General features: G+C 42.1%; 1 protein-coding gene and 1 non-coding gene across 2 annotated transcripts; both read right to left on the bottom strand.

Annotated features, from left to right (window-relative positions):
• Nucleotides 1-13,926: 13,926 nt before the first annotated feature.
• Nucleotides 13,927-16,756, bottom strand: RPL37 (ribosomal protein L37). The gene is made up of 4 exons (XM_017533125.2): nucleotides 16,604-16,756; nucleotides 15,890-16,025; nucleotides 15,597-15,681; nucleotides 13,927-14,043 (listed from the first exon to the last, which is right to left on the bottom strand). Exons 1-4 carry the CDS (start codon nucleotides 16,604-16,606, stop codon nucleotides 13,974-13,976), a joined length of 294 nt encoding a protein of 97 aa, XP_017388614.1. The 5' UTR covers nucleotides 16,607-16,756; the 3' UTR covers nucleotides 13,927-13,973.
• Nucleotides 14,125-14,202, bottom strand: LOC119471989. Its single transcript, XR_005201086.1, has one exon. It is a non-coding gene; the product is annotated as a small nucleolar RNA SNORD72 (small nucleolar RNA).
• Nucleotides 16,757-19,030: the final 2,274 nt, after the last annotated feature.

The following is a 19,030-nucleotide window of genomic DNA, read 5'->3' on the forward strand; positions in this document are numbered from 1 at the left end:
ATTGTTCATAAGGACTCTGTTGGCCCATCTCCAGGTGGATGTGATTGATTAGTCTTGGTTAGATTCCTTAGTGTAAATAAGAAGATTAACAACCCTGCCCACCCCTCAGTTGGCTTGCTGATTATCAGACGTGTGGATCTATACATAATCAGCAGTGCAAAGTATGTTCATTTGCCAGAAGATGTAACTCAATTCTTTGGTGCCCTATTCTTATCAACTAAGAGAAAGTATATCCTTGGATGGGTACCTGAAGGATATGCTGATAGTCTAAACTGTACCCTTGGATCATTTGAGACCATCAGCAAGGGAGAGTGATATGCCCTGTTTTTGGTAACGGTTACAATTGCTTTTACTGAATTATACTTTGGTAGTACAAAGAGCTGATAAACATGTAGATGGCTTTAGTAAGCTAATTATTTGGCTCTCCATTCAAACCAGGAATTTGGTCTCCTTCAAAACAAAATTCTTTAAAAATCTGTCCAACATTTATTTGAGTGGAAAGGCAGAGAAAGAGGACTGCTGGAGCAGTGACCCAGCTAACAAAGATCTTGTGGTAACCAGACCCTGACTTCTTAGACAGCAGTTAACAGGCCATCTAAGTGTTTGTGGGATTGGGAGTTTTATCAGCCCCAACCAAGTGGTTTGTCAAAGTAGTTCTGTTTAGCCACATCCCTCTGAGAAGAGCTCGGGTAAGAGGCTCAGATAAATAGAAATTTTAGTGATGTTTTCAGGCCTTGGGGGCATATAATATCACTTACAGATTACCTTCTGTGCAGCTGGCCCAGCTCAGCTCCCTCCAACCTTCTGCTGCTGCCCTCTAGCCTCAGGGCAGGAATGCCCTGGGGGATGCTCTAAGAAAAATCTGCAAAGCTTTTTCAATTCAGCTGACTCACATTGACAGCTACCTCTAACAAAGATGTAGTGGCAAAGGCATGCATTTTAGTATTCTAACCTTATCCCTGGATTTATCTTATCTTCCTTCCCCTAGTTTCCTTATTTGCCTGTTTATTTATTACTTACTTTGCTCGATATTATTGTCTAAGCTTCCCAAATGCTTTTTGGTTTTTTTTGTTTTTTGCTTTTTGGAGGGTTGGGGGGATAGGGTCTCACTCCGTCACCCAGGCTGGAGTGCAGTGGCACTATTCCAGGACTCCAACCTCTGCCTCCTGGACTCAAGTGATCCTTCCACCTCAGCCTCCCAAGTAGCTAGGACCACATATGCGTGCCACCACACCTGGCTAATTTTTCTATTTTTGGTAGAGATGGTGTTTCACCCTGTTGACCAAGCTGGACTCGAACTCCTGACCTCGGCCACCCAAAGTGCTGGGATTACAGGCGTGAGCCACTGCTCCCAGCCTTCCCAAATGGCTTTTGAAAATAGACCTTATTTTTCAGAACAGCTTTAGATTTACAGAAAAATTGTGAAACTAATAGAGTGGTCATACACCCTACACACAGTTTTCCCTATTAACACCTTACATTGTGTGATACATTTGTTACTATTGATGAACCAATCAATCTTGATATATTATGAATAACAAAAGTCTTCACTTTATCCTCACTTCCTTAGTTTTTACCTAAGGTCCTTTTGTTGTTCTAGGATCCCATCCAGGATACTTTATTTATTTATTTATTTATTCATGAGATGGAGTCTCTGTCACACAGGTTGGAGTGCAGTGGCAGGATCTCGGCTCACTGCAACCTCCGAATCCCAGGTTCAAGCAGTTATCGGGCCTCACCTCCCAAGTCGCTGGGACTATAGGCGTTTGCCACCTGTAGCCTTGCTAATTTTCGTATTTTTAGTAGAGATGGGGTTTCACCATGTTGGCCAAGCTGTTCCAAATAGCAAAGGCTTGGAACCAACGCAAATGCCCATTAATGATAGACTAGATAAAGAAAATGTGGCACATAGACACCATGGGATATTATGCAGCCATAAAAAGGATAAGTTCATGTCCTTTGCCGGGACATGGATAAAGCTAGAAACCACCCTTCTCAGCAAACTGACACAAGAACAGAAAACCAAAGACCTCATGTTCTCACTCATAACTGGGAGTTGAACAGTGAGAACATATGGACACAGGGAGGGGAACATCACACACTAGGGCCTGTCAGGGTGTGGGGAGGGTAGAGGAGGTATAGCAGTGGGTGGGGGCATTGGGGAGGACTAACATTAGGAGGAATACCTAATGTAGAGGTGGGGGTGATGGATGCAGCAAACCACCATAGCACATGTATACCCATCTAACAAACCTGCACATTTATCCCAGAATTTAAAGTATAATAAAAATTTTTAAAAATTGCATTTTTGTTAAATCTAGTTCTTCGGAATATAAGTTGCTTATTATATATGTATGTATATATTTTCTCCAAATTTGTCTTTTTATTTTCTTGTGTCTTTTGAAAAACAGAGGGTTTAGTGTTGATAAAGCCCAATGTATCATTTTATTTTATTTTATTTATTTATTTTTTTTTGAGACGGAGTTTCGCTCATGTTACCCAGGCTGGAGTGCAATGGCGCGATCTCGGCTCACCGCAACCTCCGCCTCCCGGGTTCAGGCAATTCTCCTGCCTCAGCCTCCTGAGTAGCTGGGATTACAGGCACGCACCACCATGCCCAGCTAATTTTTTGTAGTTTTTAGTAGAGGCGGGGGGTTTCACCATGTTTACCAGGATGGTCTCGATCTCTTGACCTCGTGATCCACCCGCCTCGGCCTCCCAAAGTGCTGGGATTACAGGCTTGAGCCACCGCGCCCGGCCCGCAATGTATCATTTTAAAAAAGATTGTGCTTTTTTTTATTTTAGTACTTGTAGAATTTTATTTGTTACATTTAGACCTCTGACACTTGGGATGATATTCTTTTGAATGCTGTAAGGAACTGATCTAATTATATTATTTTTCTAAGTTACTCAGATTGTGCTTTTTATGTCATATGTGAGAAATCTTTGCCTAACCCAAAGTCACAAAAATTTTCTTCTGTTTTTCTTACAGGTTTTTAGAATGCTAGGTTTTACATTTGTATCTTTGTTCCATCCTCACTTAGTGGTACAAGGCAAGGTTTGAGAATCTCTTTTTTTTTTTGAGATGGAGTTTCACTCTTGTTACCCAGGCTGGACTGCAATGGCGCGATCTCAGGTCACCGCAACCTCCACCTCCTGGGTTCACGCAGTTCTCCTGCCTCAGCCTCCTGAGTAGCTGAGACTACAGGCACGTGCCACCATGCCCAGCTAATTTTTGTATTTTTAGTAGAGACAAGGTTTCACCATGTTGACCAGGATGGTCTCAATCTCTTGACCTTGTGATCTACCCGCCTCGGCCTCCCAAAGTGCTGGGATTATAGGCGTGAGCCAGCCACCACACCCAGCCGACAATCATTTGATTTTATTAAAAGTTTTTTCTGTTCACCTGCAGTTCCATCAGAGATTCTATTTATTTATTTTATTTAGGTGTCAGAACAAAGACTCTATTTTTATTTTTTTGCATATGGATGTCCAGTTGTTCCAGCGCCATTTGCTGAAAAGATGATTCTTTCTTGAATTACCTTACCATCTTTGTCAAAAATCAATTGACCATATGTGTGAGCCTATATCTGGACGCCATGTTTCACTGATCTATATATCTACTCTTACACCAATACTCACTATCTTGACTACTATAGCTTTATAGTAAAGCCTTGGTTGTTTTCATTTGTTTATTCAAAGAGCTGCTTTACTATTCCATTGTCAAGATGTGCCATAATTTATTTAACTCAACCTCTATGTAGGAGATTTAGTTGTTTCTACTTTTCTGTTTTTTTTTTTGTTTTTTTTGGGGGGGGGGTTTTTTTCTGAGATGGTGTTTAACTTTTCACTCTTGTTGCCCAGGCTGGAGTGCAATGGTGCAATCTCAGCTCACTGCTACTGTGCCTCCTGGGGTCAAGCGATTCTCCTGCCTCAGTCTTCCAAGTAGCTGGGATTACAGGCGCCCGCTAACAAGCCTAGCTAATTTTTTTGTATTTTTAGTAGCAATGGGAGTTTTCACCATGTTGGGTAGGACGGTCTTGAACTCCTGGCCTCTAGTGATCCACCTGCCTTGGCCTCCCAAAGTGCTGGGATTACAGGCATGAGCCACCATGCCAGGCCAGTTGTTTCTACTTACTTTTCTACTTTTTCTTTCTTTTTTTTTTTTTTTTTTTTTTGAGCCGGAGTTTCACTCTTGTTACCCAGGCTGGAGTGCAATGGCGCGATCTCGGCTCACCGCAACCTCTGCCTCCCGGGTTCAGGCAATTCTCCTGCCCCAGCCTCCTGAGTCGCTGGGATTACAGGCACGCGCCACCATGTCCAGCTAATTTTTCGTATTTTTAGTAGAGACGGGGTTTCACCATGTTGACCAAGATGGTCTCGATCTCTTGACCTCGTGATCCACCCGCCTCGGCCTCCCAAACTGCTGGGATTACAGGCTTGAGCCACCGCGCCCGGCCGACTTAAAGATTTTTATAACATCATTTCACAGTACTGTACATATAGCCTACTCAACTTACGACCAAATCGTGTTACGACCGGTCTGTCAGAACCAATCGTGATCATAAGTTGAGCACTAGCTGTATTGCCTATGTTGCATCTACAGATTTTGAACACTGGTCTAAGCTCAAGTCATTGAAAAATGCCAGAAGGCAGGATGTGATACTTTTAAATCGTCAGGTAGATCATCTATTCAGACCCCAAGAGTTGTCTCTTTGATAAATATGCAATCTATTCAACTGTTCTAAAATTTCAAAACTTTTGAGGATTTGACTCCACAGTATGTGCTCTTATAGAACCTTTCTTGTGGTGGGATCAGAAAAGGACAGGTTTGACCTAATCAAAGTTATTGGAAAATGGCTTGCTATTACCTTTTAGATGAGCTAATCCAATGCTAAAATTATTATATGTGTGAATGGTGTCTCAGATATCTGTACTTTATGGTGTATGATTAGCACTGTGATTCTACATCCAGGCCATATCCTAGTATGGATTCTATTTAAGACAAATTTGCTGCAAAAGTAGCATTTCATTATACAGTATCTTTATTAAAGGAATACATTCTAGCAACACTCACTGTCAGCATCTTTATTACCAAATAAATACATACCTTTAACAAATAATCTCTCTGTATCTTAGTTTTTTTCCTTTCCAAAATAAATGGGGCATATTATGTCTCATACAATTCTAAAAGCATTGTGTTGTGCTGTGCTGCCCCACAGGGGTATGTTCCCAGAGGTTTTTCTCTCTAGAGCAATCCCTAATAGGACAATTGTTCTGAGACTTTTATTTTTTCCTATCTCTCTCCTTCCTTAGTGAGCTGCTTCTTCTCTGTAGGTTGCTTCCCTGTAACACAGGGACCATAGTTTCTGCTCTAATCATACCTTTTCCACACTGAGGTAGCTGAACCATATGCTACATTGACTTAGTCCTGTTCACCCATGGTGATTGTGTTCCATCTGCCACCTGGCCTCTTCCTCCTCGGTCACTTACTTTTTTGAGACAGAGTCTCACTCTGTGGCCCAGGCTGGAATGCAGTGACAGGATCTTGGCTCACTGTAATTTCTGGCTCCTGGGTTCAAGCAATTCTCCTGCCTCAGCCTCCCAAGTGCTGGGATTACAGGTGTGAGCCATAGTGCCCAGCCGCTCCTCAGTCACTTCTAACAATTGTCCTCACTTGAGGAAACGGGCCTTTCTCCTGTATCCTGTTTTACCAGTTGTCTTTTTAAAAAATAACTTTCCTCCAAATAACTTATTTTATTCATATAACACCATTCAGTTCAATTAATTTTAATCATTTTTGAAGGCAAAGAATACTTTTTACATTTGCTAGATGTTTATTTGCAGAGCTACATAAATACAACACCCTATTAGAATGGGATTGTTCCTGCTTTGGGAAACTACCAAAATAGTCACACACAACCCCAAGGAAAACATATCGAAGAATTTGGTCATAGTTTTCAGTTTTTATCATTCATTCATTCATTCGAGACCGAATCTCGCTCTGTCACCCAGACTGGAGTGTAGTGACACAGTCTCGGCTCACTGCAACCTCTGCCTCCCGGGGTCAAGTGATTCTTCTGCCTCAGCCTCCCGAGTAGCTGGGACTACAGGCACGTACTGCCACGCCTGGCTAATTTTTGTATTTTTAGTAGAGACGGGACGGAGTTTCACCGTGTTGGCCAGGCTGGCCTCAAATCCCTGACCTCGTGATCCAGCCACCTCAGCTTCCCAAATTGCTGGGATTACAGGTGTGAGGCCCGGCTTTCATTTATTTTTTAGATCCCAGCCCTCACATATAAGTCTGGTCAGTTTTTAGAATCCTCAGCCATATCAGGGATACAGAAGGGGTCCAGGATAGAGACCAATGAAGAAATTTATTTAAAGACAATTCTAAGTGCTTAATTCAGCCTTTTTGGACAAAGGAGTTACTACCTTCTACTTTGAAACCCAGTGAAAGGAACTTCAAGGAAACCTTTCAGAGAGCTTTGAAATGTGTTCCCTACAACCATTTAGGTGGCGAGCCAAGAGAGGGCTGCTGAACTTCCGTTTTTTCAGGTTAGCAATGTGGGACACTCAGGAGACAGCCAGCATAAAATAGCCCTCAGAGGTAAAGAAAAACCTCAGGACAGAGGCTGGATACCAGGGGCTAGGAAGGAATTACAGAAGACTTTGTCACTCAGGCTGGAGTGCAGCGGCACAATCAAGGCTCACTGTAGCCTTGACCTCCCAGGCTCATGCAATCCTCCCACCTCAGCCCTGAGTAGCTGGGACTACAAGTGCACACCACCATGCCTGGCTAATTAGTAGAGGAGTTTCACCAGGTTGCCCAGGCTGATCTCGAACTCCTGGGCTCAAGCGAATGACACCTCTGGTGCTGAAATGACAGGCATGAGCCTCCACACCCAGCAGAAGGCCATTTTAAATTGAGATGGTTTTATCAGGGAACTACAGGAGAGGTAACCCAGTAGGGAACCTCCAAAGAGATCATACAAATACCTGAGAGTCGGGGTCCAGGGATTATGAAGCCAGTCAGCCAAGAACCACCCCATCTCCTCACCTCACCTTTCGTACCTCCAGTCTACACTTTAATCCCACTGAGGAGTTTACTTGCAACTCACAGCTCCAGAGAAGTGTTAAGAAGAAAGCTGAAATCAGAGGAATCACCCTCTCCACTGCCAGCTTGCAGTCTGAAGCAAGACCAAGCTGGAAGAGTGAGTTAAGATTATGTTCTGACGATTACATTACATAGGACTGCACATTTTACTTACTGAAATAAAACTGTTTTCACAACTAATCACAATGAAGATATTTTTTATCTGTAAGTAATAAAAAAAAAAATACATGAGTCAGGTCAAGTCTTCATCCTGGGGCACCAGAGTATACTCCCACCGTATAAAGACACAAAAATAAGTCCGGGTGCAGTGGCTCATGCGAGTAATCTCAACGCTTTAGGAGGCCGAGGCGGGTGGACCACCAGGTCAGAAGATTGAGACCATCCTGGCCAACGTGGTGAAACCCCATGTCTATTAAAAATACAACAATTAACTGAGTGTGGTGGTGCACACCTGTAATCCCAGCTACTCAGGAGGCTGCGGCAGGAGAATCACTTGAACCCGAGAGGCGGAGACTGCAGTAAGCCCAGATCACACCACTGCACTCTAGCCTGGCAACAGAGACTCTGTCTCAAAAAAAGACACAGAAATAAAAGTAATATTTGACCTCAATCCACACACCATGGTTATTCTACATACTTGTGTTTATAAGAACCATTTTTGCATTGCAACTTTTCTTGTCAAAACATTCTTCTACTTATAATATAAAGAAGATTTTGCTTAAGTCCTTCCCATTTTTTTTTTTTTTTTGAGATGGAGTCTCCCTCTGTCGCCTAGGCTGGAGCACAATGGTGTTATCTCAGTTTACTGCAACCTCTGTCCCCACAGCTCAAGTGATTCTCACGTCAACCTCCCAAGCAGCTGGGATTACAGGGATGCACCACCATGCCTGGCCAGTCCTCCCATTCTTAGTTCCTGAGGTTATTCATAATCTTCACCCTGTGCTTCTCTCGGATTATGATCCAAACTCCTTTGTTTAAAAAAAAAAAAAAAAAAAAAAAAAAAAAAACCACCTAAATATAATCCAAATGTGCTAATAAATGTGAAAGAGCCTCTTTCTCTGAAACAAGTTTTTCAGCAATAATTCTATGATGTATTACTTTGCTTTTCTTACAAGAAGTTATGCTGTAACAAAGGAAAGTTTCAATTACAGGGAAGGTTAAACTCTGCAAGCAACCCAAAACTCAAAAAGGATAAAGGCAAAAGAATGGCTCCTTACCATTCAGCTTTCTTATCCACCTTTCTAAAGATTCCTCCATCCCCACTGTCTTATGCTCACGGTATCTTTGTCTTTACACTTATCACTATATAAAATTGTCTGTCACCTTCCACATACACTCATACAGTAAATGCATACATGACTGCAATCTGTCAGAGCAGGGTATTTGTCTTGTTTTCCACTTGTAGTTCCCGGGCCTAGAATAGCTTTTAACACATGGTGGTCACTAAATAGGTATTTGCTTCATGAATAAGGGGCACGATTTAGTCAATAAAAATGAAAGGGAACCACAGAATAAACTTCCAAAAGTGTCAAGTTTTTTTTTTTTTTTTTTGAGACGAAGTCTCTGTCACCCAGGCTGGAGTGCAGTGGTGCAATCTCAGCTCACTGCAATTTCCGCCTCTAGGGTTCAAGCAATTCTCTGCCTCAGCTTCCCAAGTAGCTACAATTACAGGTGCCCGCCACTATGCCCAGCTAATTTTTGTATTATTAGTAGAGACGGGATTTCACCATCTTGACCAGGCTATCTTGTCTTTTGAATTAAACTCATCTTGACCTAGCCATCTTGTCTTTTGAATTAAACTCATTCGTCATTGCCCAATGTCCCCTGACCTCTTGGCAAACTGGCTTTTTTTTTTCCCTTGATGCTCTAATGAGACATGAGAGGTTTATGACAAGTAAACAATAGGCCAGGCGCGGTGGCTCACGCCTGTAATCCAACCACTTTGGGAGGCCAAGGTGGGTGGTTCACGAGGTCAGGAGATCGAGACCACCCTGGCCAACATGGTGAAACCCCATCTCTACAAAAAAAGAAAAAACTAGCCTAAATTTTGCCAAATCCAGAATTTTAAAATATATCTTCATTTTCTTAGGCCTCAGCCACATGTGACTGAGTGCCCCTCTCAAACAATCCTTTTGGTTTGTGTGACTCAATCCAATTCTAGTTTCTGGGCTAATTCTGCAACCAGTGAAGTCAACCGTCAACTTTAAGAGGCAGGAACCACGTCTGGTTTTGCTCCCACTGTATCTCTAACATGGCTTGGCACACAGTAGGTGTACCACATATACATATGTTGAACAAATGAATGGACTTCTCCCTCTCTCCACTTCTGTCTCCAATGGACATCTCCCCAGGTCTCATACTTTGAGCCTCAATCTTATTTTTGGAGTCTGTATAATCACAAATGGTTTCCACTAATAGCAAGTTAGAGATAGTTACTATATATAGTTCATAGATGAACTTAGTCCTCTTTCTCTGACTTATAAATGACTATCAAATCTCCATATTACATTTCCATACTTGTATTATCTTCACCATTCTAACTCTTAAAATTGGTTTCCATCCACAATTGTTACTTCTAAATGTAGATATCCAGTCCTTACTTTCCAACTCAGCTGCTTCCTAGACACTTCCTCCTGATGTCCCCACAGGTATGTCAACAAAACACAACTTTACTACTTTCCCCTCATTACCTTTCTATATTCATCATTCTGTATTTGAGTGGAGCAAGCAACCACCTCCTTCCTTTTGTCCAGAAACCGAAGACATCACCTCTCCCTGAGGCTGCTGTATTAGACACAATGCTATTATTGTTACATGTATAATCTCATGTAATCCTCACACACCTTATGAGATACAGAAAATTATACACAAACAGGGGCTTGGAAGTTAACTACTCACTTGTACATTCAAGTTTTAGATGTTTTTGCTCAAAGCAATAGGGAGGAAAAAGTTTCAGATGTTCTCTGCAGAGGCCTCCCTGACAGCCCCACAGCCACTGCCTTAGTCTGTGTCAGATTTTCAGATGAACTATTTCAGAACTTGTTCCTAGTTTTCCAGCTTCAAGACTCATCACATGCACACTAACACTTTCCACATTAATCTTGCTAAAGAAACTATTCCTAACGTTCTGCTTGAAATCCTCAATAATTTGTCAAGACAAATCCTTCATAATCTGATCACTGCTTTTCCTTCTTTTCTTACCAGTCCTACATACCCCCACCCCTTCCTTCTAACATGACAACCACGGTAGCTGCAGTTCCATATTAGGCCTTGCTCTGTTTTTTTTTTTTTTAATCAAATTTAGATGGGATGACACTGACTGGTTTCATTGCTGGCAAAGCCACTTACATCGTTTCTCATCATGATTCCTTTAAATCCTCCCTGGCTCAACTTAAATCTTAGTCTCCCTTCACCTATTGAGTGACAAACTCCTTTCCAAGGCTCTCACAGCAATCAGTGCATTTATCTATCATAGCATACAATATATAATTACCTGTCTCAATTAGAGGTAAGGCCTCTAAAGAAATTGTACTTTTCAACTTTATTATGCCCAGGCCTTAGAAGCTGCTCAACAGTTTACTGAATTCATTCAGTATGGTATGGTTCCCAAAGGTTTTCAATGCCACAGACTCAACCTTATTAGCCTTTGTATTTTTATAACTTTACATAACATAACCAGTTACATGTGGAAATGTACCTTGCTTTGACAGTTGGCGGCAAATCAACCTGACTTTGTGAACTTAGGTGGGAGGGAAGTAGGGGCTGTGGGGAGAGTTGAAAAGCACATGGGGTACTTAGAAAAAATAAACATGTTTTTGTACACCTACACGTAATACTGCAAAAAAGATAAAAGGTTTAAAGTATACAGGGGCTGTAACTTAAGGCAGGACTGAGTGCTGAAGATAGATATCCAGACAACAGGTGGGGTGTAGTGGCTTGTGCCTGTAACCCCAGCACTTTGGGAGGCCGAGATGAGAGGAACACTCGAACCCAAGAGTCCAAGACCAGCGTGGGCAACACAGTGAAACTCCATCTCTAATTTTTTTTTTTAATATTTTTTTTTTTTTAAAAAAGGAAATGTAGAGAACACAACATAGGTTACAATGAATAAAAATGGTAGGCTACTGTAAAGTTCAGTGCAGTGGCAGGTGAACCAAGCTGGAAGAACAGGGTGGTAACATGACTAGAATTTGAATGCAAGATCTACTGCTTATTTCATTTCATTCGAAAATTGGAGTCATTAAGTTCAAGGGCTGTATTTAAAGAACTTACCTCACTGAATGGCAGGAGGATAAGGTGGTTAAGTGGGGCTGTATAGTATACGGAGCTCATGGTGCTTTCACTGGACTTCTGAAGCCAAAACTGGCCCAACTTCACCGGCTTTACATTATACCAGTCTTTCAAGTCACCATTTAATCTTCAATAGGCTAGCTTTACTCGAAAGTTTGGCAATGTAATGGGGACATTTCCCAATCTTTAATTTCAGAGCCTAAAATAATGCAAATTTGCTTATGTGAGAATACCTAATTCTGCCATAGAAGGTAAAAAATAAATGGCACAGATGAAACTCATGTACCATGGACAAAAAATTAACCCAACTATTTGATGTGCCAAATCAAATAACACATATATGGCAGGGACTCAAAGGGCCAATTAAAACAACTCATAGAACATAAAACACTCAAAAATCCAAGTCTTACTTCTGTAGCCCATCTGATCTTATGTGCACTCTGCCTAAGAAATATAAATTCCACAGCAACTCCGGACCCAACAGGTGTTGTGCCAGGCCTACTGCTTCCTGTCTCAATAGAACAAGTGTGGCACTAGCCCATCTTTTGTTGGATTGGGACCCATTGCCTAAACCCTGGCTGTGATCCTCAGGATCACATCAGATACCTGAGACCAAGGACACAAACATTCTGTAATCTAGAATTCACCAAGTACAATTTGAGTCCACCTGTTTGTACCCTATTATAAAAGTGCTAACCCACCCCTCTTTCCCATTGCTTCTCCCTGGGTCTGTGATTAACGAACTGTGACTACCAACAGCTTTATTAGGGTCAGTGCCAACTTGTCTCAATGCCTGATATTTTTTCCATACTGGGTTTCTCACCTATTTTAGTGGGTCCCCCCATCAATCAGGAATCAAACATTGGTAATGATGAAAGATTAGGTTAGAAAAGATCTTAAGTCAGTAGACTATTTGTTTTATCAAGCTTAAATGTAACCAAATTGCTGCTTTTTAAAGTCAAAGCAATTTCATAATCCTGAGCCTAATTATTACTAACTTTAGGTTGTGGTCACTGGAAAATAATCTATCTACTGTTCACAAGCCAATGAAAGTCACTAATTAGTCCTCCAGTTTACATGTAAACACAGGCACAGTTGTTTTAGTAAAAGTGACATCAATAAATGACAACTGGCTCAGGTGTGTGACCCATGCCTGTAGTACCAGTACTTTGGGAGGCTGAGGTAGGCAAATGGAGCTCTGCGCAACATGGCAAAACTCCATCTCTACAAAAAAAAACACAAAAATCACAGCCAGGTGTGGTGGTGTGTATCTGTAGTCCCAGCTACTCAGAAGGCTGAGGCAGGAGGATCACTTGACCTGAGCCAAGGAAGTAGAGGCTACAGCGAGCTGGGATTGTGCCACTGAACTATCTCAAAACAAGAAAGCCAACAAACGGCAACTGGACTCTAACAATACATCTTTAAAATACAGTCTCACATTTTGGGAGGAAGGACAAGAGAGATTTAATCAGCAGGGTTTCTTTGCAAGTAAACGCTCAGAAGCTGAGACCTGAAGGGTAAATAGGAGTTAAAACACAGGAGGAGGGGTAGCAATTAATTATCTAGCATGTTATAAAGCCATTCCAGGTTGCAAGTAAAAGTGATTCCCTTCCAAAGCCAGGTTAAGAACCTCAGATGTTAACCTAAACACAGTGGAGAATTTTAATTTAAATAGCATGACTTGGCTACATCACTATTTTATGGAACTGTTCTGGCATTCATCTTCCCTTCAACTGCCCCAGCAGTCCAGTTGTCTCTTCATTTCCAAAAAACTCAACCCTGTCAATAAACCACCAAGACTGGGAAGGCATGACAGTTAGTTTCAGTGCTTTAGCACAGAAATGCCCAATAATTACCAAGTTGAGGACTAAAAAAAGTCAACCAAGTAGTCCCACATTCTTGCCTTTAGTCTACAAATCTCAGGATTTATACTTGGTTTTCCTTTATTTCCTGCTCAATCCTTACTTGCATCCAGCCCTACTTTTTCCTCAAACCTACTTATTCTGAAGTTGACTCACACCTAGCAAGCTTTTTTCATTTAGCTAGCCACCTTACACACAGCCCACAAGCCAGATGTGCCAAGTGAGCACTACAGATACTAGGAAAACATCATCTTTTGAAAAACAGAAGTCTCCTAACTCCTATCCTTTATGTTTTCACTGGTACTCCCATGTGACTAATAATCACCCCCACTAAGTCATGAGTATAGCAGATGGAACATGCTACTAAAGGTAAACATCATGCTCTAATTTACTAGAACATCTTTAATACCCATCTGTGCCACATGAGCTGTGCTATTCTAATCTGCTATATTGTCTTCTAGTGCCCTGCTTCAAGGAATCCTAGAATTCTGCTTCTCATTGCCTTAAACCTTACAACCCCAGTCCAAAAATAAACACTCCAAAACAGTCACTTAAAAGTAAATATGATATTAAGTTGGCTCAGTCCCTAAACCTATAGTATTTCACTGATACTACAAGCCAAATTGATTAAAAGTACCTTAGCACACCCCAGACATGTATTTTTAAAACCAGAACATTTATTGCGTGACTAATCGGTGAAATCCTTAAGATGAACTGGATGCCGCAACAGCTGCCCTCTTGGGTTTAGGTGTTGTTCCTTCACGGAATCCATGCCTGCACAATGTCAAAAACAAGGACAATTTACTTCAGCATGTCGATAGATCAATTTTAATTTTTGTTAAACAAATTTCAATGCGCTTATCTCAGTTAAATGCTGAAATCAATAGCATTCATATGTTCAGACATTTATTTTTACAACATCACTGATAAGCTGCAATTCTATACTTCACTTTGCTTAAAGATAACCATTTTCAGATACAGTTAACCCCAATTCCAATAAAATCAAAAACTTTTTTGACTATACTAGTCACTGGGCCAGTATTTTACTCTTATTTGACAAAAGATCACAGATATTTGTGAAAATGGTTCCCTATGCTATGAGAATAGATCCCAACTGTTTTCACCAAGAAAAAATGAGCACATTTAATGGTAGACATTTTCAAACTACTAAGAACTTTGCATTTTAACTTATTTAATATCCACATCTACTCTAAAAAAAAGGTCAGCTATCCTTTTAAGATGAGTAAATCAAGGCACAGAAAAATTAAGTAACTTAAAGCCTGGCTTCAGTTCAAGCTCTTAACACTATATTGTACTAACAGACCACTCAACATTAAGCCCACAGAAATCTATGACCCTAAGTGCAAAGAAAGTTGCTTCAACACATGAACACACCTACATACAGGTGTCTACAAAGCCCTGAACTGCCTTGTTATCTTTTTAAAATTAGACTGAGTGGGTAAAGGATAGGGATTCTGCAAAATACTCAATTTTGCACTGGACAACCCCACCACAAATTATCCAGCCCAAAATATCAACATCAGAGAATTGCTGAAACAGAACACAGTAAGGAACGCCAGCTTTAAAGTTAAGTCTGCATCATTCTGAATCTCAGCTGAGATCTCAGATGGGTTAATCTCTTAGAAACTACTCCTAAACTGAGACTCTGCATTTCTAACTCTAAGGACAAGACTCTTGAATAACAAGAGTGTAAAGTAGCAGCAGCAACCAGGGCAGTTTTCTACAGCACTCTTGCCCACAGCCACAATACTGAAGGTTGAACCAAGCCTGACTCCAGACTTTATTCACTACTGTCTTGACAAATTTGATACCAAATAGGTATTCCTAATATCAACATTTTGGGACCCTAGCTCAAACAAAATGTTCCGGATAACTTATATTACTATTTAGTGAAAAAACTAATAAAATCCAAACTAACTGATCTCAAGGTTACAGTGACAAGATAAAAGCTTTCAAGATCTAGCCTGGAGTGGTAGCTCAGGCCGGAAATCCCAGCACTTTGGTCAGGCAGATGGATGATCCCATTCTTTACAGTAAACACAAAAATCAGCTGGGCGTCTGGTGGCGCACACCTGTAGTCCTTGATACTCGGGCGACTGAGGTGAGATCAACTGAGCCTGCAGTGAGCTGTGATTGTGCCACTGCACTCAAGCCTGGGCAACATAGTGAGACCCTGTTCTCAACAAAACAAAGCAAAAAGCTTCCAACATCTCATCCCCTGTAACCATCAGGGTAGTTATCGTTTTACAAACACAAGTTTCATTCAAGCCCATAGGACCAATTATGATCCAACATACAAACTGTACCTGAATCTGCGGTATACAATTTTTAGGTGCCTCATTCGACCAGTCCCGGTGGTATTTCGTCTTTTAGCCTTGGCACTCCAGTTATCTAAAACAGAAGTTCAGAAAAGATTTCAAGTGGTTTCCCCCACACACACACCTGGTAGGTATAGTTAGTTAATACACGAGTTTTACGCCAGCTCACCGCCATACAGATGAACAAGTTTTAAGTTAGGTACCAAATAAAGTTCAAACCCATGCCCCCACTTAAGTGCAATACAAAAACTAACACAGTTGGCCTAAAAAACGTTACTTACACTTTCTCTTGCGCTTGGCTGGGTAGCCACATTTGCCGCAGGTAGACTTCTGAAGGTGGTAGGCCTTAGAGCCACAGCGGCGGCACAACGTGTGCGTCTTATTACGACGCTTCCCAAACGATGACGTTCCCTTCGTCTGCACATTAAAGGAATAAATAATGCTGAAACCTAGCAATTTCTACATTTACCCGAGTTCTCCAGGAAACCAATTACTGATAAAATGTAAAGGCAATCATAAAGGTCGAAACTGTGGGAGAACCCTCCAAACTTTCGAAAAATGCCAAGTCAGAGACCATTACCAGTATTTCACGTTACTTAAAGCCCTCTGGAAGAGTTGCAATATTCTGAAATAATACCTTATCTTTAAAGACTCCTGCCAGTCAACATCACCAATGAATTCCTTCATTGTTACAGAGAGCCAAACACTCCCAAACTCGTTCCCTCAGCTCCTAAGGTTACAGCTGTGAAACACCCCCAAAGGTTGCACCGAAGCAAGGGGCACAGTACGGCTCCAGCTCCCTAATTAAGGCGAGCTCGGTCCCCCAGGCACCAGTTAGCAGCCGTTATTCTGGCTCTTGAGGGCCATCGTATGACTCTTTCCTGCCCACCAGTTCCCTTTGTCCGAAATCTTGCCGGACCCGCAAGGGCAGCAGACAGGGAGGCAGAAAGGACAAGGATGGAACGCGATCCACAGACAGCCACATAACAACTCACCATATTGCTTCTGCGACCGGGACCAGAAAGACCGGAAGAGAAGGCACTTCCGCTATATCACGCTCAGAAGCTTCCGCCGAGGCAAGTACTTCCTGCGTAACGCGGTGCCGCATTCTCAAGCGTCCGTCGCTGCAGAGTCGGTGGGGTCAAGAGGAGGATGCGGTGACATGTGCGGCCAATCGCGTTTCGGTGCCGGAAAGGTGGGCGGGACTTCCAGCTTGCTAGCGACCGGATGGCGAGTCCTTTTCGGGCTCGCTTGGAACACGAGTGGCGTTTAGATTGCAGTTCTACTTTTCGTGCTGCAGCTACTGCTGATCAGTTTCGTGCTTTAGCAGTCAGATCTTTTGCCATACTGTGGATTCCGGTCCTCGAGGCAGATGGAGAACCTGGAATGCAGGGTTGGCCCTGTCCTTACGCGCACTGACTGAGCGCTCCCCGGCGTGCATTAACCGTGTGCGCCTGGGATCATCCCCATTCAAGAGAAAGCAGCTTCTCTAGTAGCCTCCTCATTCCAACCCTGGAAGCTTTTGGCCGGCCCTGACTCCCTGTAAGAGGTCGCAAGGAGTACAGAGGCTTGGAGCTGGAGCTTAGAATGTAAAGGGAAAGGAGGCAAATCGTGATTTTTTTTTTTTTTAACTGTAGTAAATCAGGAGGCAAGTTATCTGATCCCATATTTCATTGTGCCAAGGAAACACATGGAACTTGTTCAGTATGGTTTCCGAAGGCCGGGCGCGGCGGCTCACGCCTGTAATCCCAGCACTTTGGGAGGTTGAGGTGGGCGGATCTCTTGAGTCCAGGAGTTGGAACCAGCCTGGGCAACAATAGGGAGACCCTGTCTTTAAAAAATAATAAATAAAATTAGCCAGGCGTGGTGGCCAGCGCCTGTAATCCCAGCTACTCAGGAGGTTGAGTTGGTGAGATCGCTTGAACCCGGGATGGGGTGGTTGCAGTAAACTGAGATTGCGCCATTGCACTCCAGCCTGGGTGACTAAGACTGTCCCAAAAAAACTTAAAATAAAAGGTTGCCAGAGCTGCTTTCGTTTCTTGGAGGCTCCAGAAAGGAGAATCTGTTTTCTTTCCTTTCTCAACTTGTACAGACTGCCCAGACTCCTTGGTTTACTGCTTACTTGCATTTTCAAAACCAGTGATATTGTAGTCCTCCCCCTTTCTGTGGGGTTTAAGTTCCATCACCCTCAGTGGATGCCGGAAACCACAATCCCAAACCCTATGTACACTGTTTTTTCTGTAAATGTATACCTGTGATGAAGTTAAAATTTATGAATTAGGCACCATACAAGATTAACAACAACTAATAAAATAGGACAATCATAACAATATACTGTACTAAAAGTTAAGTGAATGTGGTCGGTCTCTTTTTCTCAAAATATTGTCCTGTACTCACCTATTTTTAAAATATGGTTGACCATGGGGTAACAAACCCTGAAATCCTGCAAAGGGAAACCTTGGATAAGGGGAGACTACTGTAGTCTTTCTCACATTGCATTCCTCTCTATTGAGCATCCCTCTTATTCTTTTTCCTTTTTTTGAATTTTTATTTGTAGTGGAAACAAGATCTCACTATGTTGTCCAGGCTGGTCTTGAACTCCTGAACCCTCCTGCTTTGGTCTTCCAAAGTGCTGGGGTGCCCTGTCATCCCTCTCCTACTTTATTTATTTTATTTTTTTGATCCCTCCCTCCCAACTTCCCTCTCCTTTTTTTTTTTTTTTTTTATTTTTATTTATTTATTTTTTCCTCTCCTACTTTTAAGGCCCCTTATGATTACTGCCCAAACTCCTTGGTTTGGGCTCCACCCAGATAACTTCCTTATCTCAAGTTCAGCTAATTAGCAACCCTAATTTCCTCTGCAATTATAATTGTCCTTTGCCACATAACCTAATTTATTCACAGGTTGAGGGGATTACTACATTGTCATCTTTGGAAGCAGCCATTATTTTGCCTACCATGGGGGCAACGGAAAATGAAGTCAGTGTAGAAAGGGTAGGACAAGTGTCAACCATTAAGGAACCAAGCAGTGTGACAGGCATTATGTCAGTGTATTTACTCCAGACATTCCCAGAATCGAAGACAGGAGAAAGAATTATTTTTCCTCCACTCTCCGGTTCTTTTTGGTGTATGTAAAACCATGTAAATTTTGCCCTGGTTGGGTAAACCCTTGTCTTTCCAGAGGTCTATGAAGGCTAGTCAGACCCTCCAAGTTTCTATACAGTTGCTAGGTTTAGGTCAGGACTAGAGACTATATCACTTATTTTTTGAGACGGGGTCTCACTCTGTCACCCCAGCTGGAGTACAGTGACGCCATCTCGGCTCACTGCAACCTCCACCTCCCAGGTTCAAGTGATTTTTTTTTTTTTTTTTTTTTTGAGAAAGAGTCACTCTGTTGCCCAGGCTGAAGTGCAATGGCATGAT

The sequence above is a fragment of the Cebus imitator genome, unplaced genomic scaffold (assembly GCF_001604975.1).
Source record: "Cebus imitator isolate Cc_AM_T3 unplaced genomic scaffold, Cebus_imitator-1.0 Scaffold80, whole genome shotgun sequence".
NCBI classification, from domain to species: domain Eukaryota; kingdom Metazoa; phylum Chordata; class Mammalia; order Primates; family Cebidae; genus Cebus; species Cebus imitator.

Coding starts and splice junctions, on each gene's coding strand:
- RPL37 (XM_017533125.2), bottom strand. Junction 15,682..15,889: donor AGCCAAGCGCAAGAGAAAGT/GTAAGTAACGTT, acceptor CTTCTGTTTTAG/ATAACTGGAGTGCCAAGGCT. Junction 14,044..15,596: donor ATTGTATACCGCAGATTCAG/GTACAGTTTGTA, acceptor GACATTGTGCAG/GCATGGATTCCGTGAAGGAA.